The sequence below is a fragment of the Sinocyclocheilus anshuiensis genome, unplaced genomic scaffold (genome assembly GCF_001515605.1).
Source record: "Sinocyclocheilus anshuiensis isolate Anshui unplaced genomic scaffold, SAMN03320099.WGS_v1.1 scaffold863, whole genome shotgun sequence".
NCBI classification, from domain to species: domain Eukaryota; kingdom Metazoa; phylum Chordata; class Actinopteri; order Cypriniformes; family Cyprinidae; genus Sinocyclocheilus; species Sinocyclocheilus anshuiensis.
Window position 1 is genome coordinate 157,940 of NW_015547725.1, and position 6,181 is coordinate 164,120.

Consider the following 6,181-nt stretch of genomic DNA (forward strand, 5'->3'; position numbering starts at 1 on the left):
TGTGTGTGTGTGTGTGTGTGTGTGTGTGTATTTAATGTTGACATCTAGATTTTTTTATTTTTTTGCTTGCTTGTCGTAAGTGCTGCATTCACTTGTTATTAAGGATCGAAAGCCTCATGTATATCTCTGGTCTTGGTGTGAATCTGCCTTTATACTGTGTTTGTGTGTCCAGGTGTGTCCACATGTCACTTTGCGTGGGCGTTCCACTCAGAAGCTGAGGAGGAGATGCTGAACATGATTCCTGCCATGCAGAGAGGAGATCCGCAGTGGTCTGAGCTCAGGGCGGTGGGCGCCGGTTGGTGGGTCAGAAACATTAACACACTGAGGCGGATGGTGGAGAAGGTGAGACTACTAAAGCATTCTTGCTCACACATAGCGTTATTTACAAATGAGAAAACAGTATTTTCCAATCCTGTTCTTGAAGGTGCCCCAAACATACACATTTTGGATATCTCTCAAATCAAGCACATCTGATTCTCACTCATTTTTAAATGGGACAGCCATAATTTTTATGAAAGGAAAATGGTTAGGAACCACTGGTATTAACCAATAGTGATCATAAAGTCAATAATAGTCAAATGACTATTATTGGCTGATAGGATTAGAAACAACAAAGGAAGTTTCAAGAAAGTTTCCCGAAGGAGAATTTCATTAACCACTGTTTAATTATTTTGATTCCTGACTTCAAAATATTCAAAGTCTGGTGATCTTTTTCATTTTCACTTTCACTCTCCATAAAATTTAATCCATTTCTAATTCATTACAATTTTAGTTATGTGCAGTTCAGTTAGTTTCAGTTAAGTTTAGTTTAAATTTCATTACATTTCTAATCAGTTCAGTCTCTGCTCCATTTCAAGTTCAGTTTCAGTTCACTTTAATTCATTTAATTTCAGTTCATTTGAAATTTCAGTTGACTTTAATTCAGTTCAATTTTGTTCATTGCATTTCTATACAGTTTCACTTCAGTTGAAATGTAATCTAAATTTATTTATTTATTTATTTTTAATGCAGTTAATATTAGACCCGTTCACACCAAGGACGGTAACAATATCGTTTTAAAAATCATTCTAAGTTTAAAAGAATTGCACCTGAACTATAACAATAAACGGCCCAGAATGATTGTTGGAATCACTGTCAGAACGATTTTATCCAGCTGATAAATGATAAAAAGAATGACAGCCAATCAGAGTCCATCCTGCTTTAAAGAGCTTGAGCATTAAAAGTGGCATTTAGAATAAACCAAAACTTGTCTTCCATTGGTGTAGATGCTAATATAATTATAATTATAGTTATCTTGCTGTAAACAGGTCTTTTGAGTACATACTGTATGGCAATGGTGATAATTACAGTTCATAAATAAAAACTACATCTCTGCCTCTGTATTAGGTAGCCAAAGCAGCATTTCAGAGGCATAATGATCCGCTGGATGCAGCTCTCTTCTATCTGGCCATGAAGAAGAAGGCTGTTCTCTGGGGTCTCTTTAGGTACTTCAAAACTCACTGACTCTTATTCATAGTGTTACCTTCATAAAGCTGCATCTCATATGCAGTGTGCTATTCTCTTGATGCTGTGTTGCTGTGGGCTTTCTGCCTGTTTATTAATGTATTGATTTCTGTGTAGGTCTCAACATGATGAGAAGATGACCCAGTTTTTCAGCCATAACTTCAGTGAGGACCGCTGGAGGAAGGCGGCTTTAAAGAACGCCTTCTCTCTCCTGGGCAAACAGCGCTTTGAGCAGTCAGCTGCATTTTTCCTGCTCGCTGGCTCCCTGAAAGACGCAATTGAGGTCTGCACTGTCCTATTTTAACTGTGCTGAAATTCAATCCCAGGAAAATATAGAAAGTGTCTGTTGTTGATCTCTTAGATGTGGAGTCTGCAGAGTTTGGTTTGGTTGTGACGTCATAGAGCGTGTGGTCGTCTGTGAAGTGTGGAGTGTGATATAACAGCCCTGAGCGGTTCAGTTTAGTCTAAACATCACAGATAAACTCCCCTGATGGACATATGACAGCTGTAATTTACCTTAGGCTGGATGTCTGACAGCACACAGTGAAAACACAGTGATAGCACTACTCATGAGAGATTACGTCAGTATATAGGTTGTTAAAATGAGATGTGTGGAGCTATATTAGGAATATAAATGAGCTTTGCTTCTGCTTTTAGTCTATTTTTATTTTGAATAGATGAATGAAAAGTCACATATAATTGTGCAAACAATAAATAAAATGAATAAATAAAAAAAGCCTGATACCATTTTAAAAAGATAAAATATATATTTATTTTTATGATGTTCCATGTTTTCCCCTCAAATAGTACAGTAGTATAGCATTTACATTTTTAAAGAATTGTCATTATTTTCAATTTATATTATAATTTTATGGTGATTCTCGTTAGATTTCCACTTATACAGTGATGTTTCATAGTTGAAAAATACAATAATTCTGTTTAAATCAGTATAGATTAAAGGCAGTACATCATATACTACAATAATGTATAAATGGTTTACAATTTTAAATAATATATATATATTTTTTTTTGTAATGACGACAATATATATATATTTTTTTTTTGTTGCTTAATTGTAATTAATGTAATGTCACAATGTAAAACAAAAATGAAAATAAAATTAGGCTTCATTGTTTTTCAGCAATCTTAATTTTGGAGTGAAATTAGGGCTGTCAACGTTAATATAGTAATTAATTTTACAATCCTTAATATCTTAAAATAGTTTAATGCAAAATTACTGAAGCACAATTTTTATTCTAACCCTTTAAACCAAATTTGCTTCTCTGATCAGATCATTTTAAGCCGCTAAACTCTGGGAAGTTTTCAGTCCAATGATCCAGCTAGCGAATGCATTCAAACAATCCGTCCAAAGCAGCACTATTGTAAAGAAAACCAGGCTGATTACATCATAGATGGAAGAGAGAATACGGACTCGCATTGCATTTTCAGTGAATTATTCCAGTGTGTTTTGCTTTAAAACACAAGCTCTGTCATATTCTGTGATTGTCTCTGAAGAGTGCGAGCCCTCGCACATCATGCTGTGTGAAATACAGACTGAAAACATCCCACCGCTAGCTATTCTAGTAAAGTTTTAATGAATGAAGATTGCAGTCAAGGTAAAGATGATTGCGGTGGCGTACAGGAGTCGTACAGTAAGCACGCGTGAGTCTGTTATATTAATGCGTGTATGAGTGCTCTTGATGATCGCACATTGTATTTATGCACAGGCACAGACATTTCCGTACATTCACGTTGTTTCCAAACACATTCACGATAATGTTTTGATTTGTCATGTGTATGTTGCTGTGTTTAGTTATTCTGAATGGATCTGTGTTCTGTAGTAGATACATGCAGTCTATGACTCATCTAAAATGTAAACAAGCTCTTTGCTGTTGACACATATTATACAATTCAGATTTTTTTCTTTCATGTGTGCTTTGGTGTGCATAAATGTATAATTTATGTGGACTCCTTATATAATTTGGTTCTTTGGTGTACCTTTGGAGTCTCCAAGTGTCCTTTTTTGGAAAAACATCTAAATTTATCTTGAAAAGAGCTTGTAGAAAATAGAGATTTGTGAGAATCACCTTTCAATCTTTTGGTTTACTTTGCTGGATATAGTAAATTAATTGTGTGATTAATCGTGATTAATCACAGAAAAAGGGTGTGATTAATCCGATTAAAAATGTTAATCTATTGACAGCCCTGTCAACCTGTGTATGTTCTTGACAAGTTGGTCTGTCTCTCTGGTAGGTTTGTCTGGAGAAAATGGAGGACATCCAGCTTGCAATGATTGTTGCTCGTCTTTACGAGGCTGATTATGAGAGTTCCTCCACCTGCCAGGGTATCCTGTACGAGAAGGTTCTCGGCTGCAACAGAGATGGAAGTGGCTTCTCCTGTACCAAACTGCACCCTGACCCATTCCTGAGGAGCATTGCGTACTGGATCATGAAGGACTACACCAGAGCCCTGGACACACTGCTGGAGCAGATTTACAAAGAGGATGATAAGAACCCTGGTAAAGAGTCACTGTGTTACAGCAACTGATTTGATTGCTTTAATAAAACAGCAATATGATAGCTACCAATGAATGCTTAAAATATTAACAGCAGTAATCATAACATACACCACTAATCATGTAACACCCATCAACTAGTGAGTAAATTTGTAACTAATCATTTTAGTAACAGTGTTTTTGAGACAGAAAGTTTCTCTTTTTTTTCAGATGTTCTGGTGAAATCTTGCAATCCTGTCGTCTTTAGTTTCTATAACTACTTGCGCGCGCACCCTCTGATTATTAGACGACATTTTGCCAAGCCTGAAGCATCTAGGGTTGCAGTTGGTATAACATCAGAACGCAACTGCGCAGACGAAATAAACCTGATAGAGCGGAAACTCTTCTTCACCACCGCTAACGCTCACTTTAAGGTGGGCTGCCCACTCCTGGCCCTTGAGGTCTTATCCAAAATCCCTAAAGTCACTAAGAAAGCATCTTATCTGAGTAAGGGCTCATCTGTGGCCAACGTCAGTGCCCCCCAGCCACAGGAGAACGGAGGAAAGGCTTCAGATCTCGACTGGGGAGCTCCTGGCATCCCCAGTCAGGCCTGGGGAGCAGCGTCTTCCACCGGGTTGGACTGGAGTCAACCGATGGTTAAAATGGAGGATGAGGGTCTACAGTTGGATTGGGGTTTTGATAAGGAAGAAGATGAGGATGAAGAGGGTGGGCTGACCATGAAGAAACCAGAGGTGGAGGATGAGGAGGCCAAAAAGCCATCCGAATCAGCAGCCCTGCAGCGTGAAGACCCAACGGGTGAGTCAGAGGTGGACGTGATCGCCGAACAGTTGAAGTTCCGAGCCTGTTTGAAGATCCTCATGACGGAGCTGCGGACGCTGGCAACAGGATATGAGGTGGATGGTGGCAAACTGCGATTTCAGCTCTACAACTGGCTGGAGAAAGAAATCGAGGCCATGCACCACATCTGCAACTATAAGGTATATGCTCACCATTTCATTGCAAGATTTCGATCTCAGAATGAACCTTGATTGGGATTTTGATAAACCACTATACTGTATGCTGTACTATATAAGAACCACTATATGCCATGAGATGGTCAATCTCTGTATTGTTCCACATTTTGACAGTGTATAGTATATCATGATATTTAAAAATTTACATGAAATGAAAATTCACTCTATATATTTTCTAAATTAATGTTATAGATCTTATTTTAAACGGTTGATCTATGCATATGTTTCATTTTGACTTAATGCTTATTGAAAATATCATAACTGCACCTTCCAGTGAAAATGAGTCTCTGGTGATTTATGCAGGACTTCTCCTATCATTTAGTCTGCTTAAACATACATATACATAGAACCAAGTCCCTGCTTTACATTTTTTCTTTTTGCGATAGTTTTCACTCAGATGTATGTTACAATACAGAAGAAAATATCTGTTGCTACTTCAATTTCATCACAACTTTAATAGATTTTTTTTTCAGAGGAACAGCAGTTGAAGACAATGTTAAATGCAAAATATAAAATACAGTAGAAAGCTAGTTTAAAATAATTTTCACTAAATGAACACAAGGAATAATATTTAGTTAATTTATATGCAAAGTAACAATATGTAGTAATAAACAGTATGCACAAAACATTTAAATAATGTAAAATACCACACAGAGAAGTCTGTGTGTGATGAATTATGTTGTGAGCGATTCATTGAAATGGACAGTTCAAAAGAACTGAATCATGAAAATAAATTAAACTGTTGAAATTTGAACTCCAAGACATAATTAAAATATGCAAGGAAGAGCAAGACTAGTGTACCAAAAGTCTAGGAAACTGAATTGCTTAGAAGTACATTAAAATGATCGCAAAATCCATGATGTTGATTAGTTGTATATTTCCAGCTAAGTATTATCCAACACTTACTAAACATATAATATGTTGGCCATTCCTGATCTGTTCTGGATATTCTCTCTCTCTGTGTGTGTGTGTGTGTGTGTGTGTGTGTGTGTGTCTGTGCGCGCGCAGGATCCCTCCCTGCCCTGAGGGAAGTCAGAGGGGGAGGGTAACGAAGTGTCACACCCAGACAAACATGCCTGCTGTGGGCCGAGAGAGAGGGAGAGAGTGGGAGAGAGAGAGAGAGAGAGAGAGAGAGAGAGCGAGAGAGAGC

The 6,181-nt window shown here is 37.5% G+C and overlaps 1 protein-coding gene across 1 annotated transcript in view; it reads left to right on the forward strand.

Moving 5' to 3' along the window:
- The window catches only part of LOC107704254 (dmX-like protein 2), an 82,434-nt gene that overhangs the window by 52,988 nt on the left and 23,265 nt on the right, over window positions 1-6,181 (forward strand). The window contains exons 20-25 of the mRNA XM_016507137.1: window positions 173-342; window positions 1,387-1,484; window positions 1,621-1,786; window positions 3,757-4,021; window positions 4,229-5,001; window positions 5,817-5,837. Of these exons, the coding sequence (XP_016362623.1) occupies window positions 173-342; window positions 1,387-1,484; window positions 1,621-1,786; window positions 3,757-4,021; window positions 4,229-5,001; window positions 5,817-5,837 (1,493 nt within the window). The remainder of the gene's footprint in view (window positions 1-172; window positions 343-1,386; window positions 1,485-1,620; window positions 1,787-3,756; window positions 4,022-4,228; window positions 5,002-5,816; window positions 5,838-6,181) is intronic.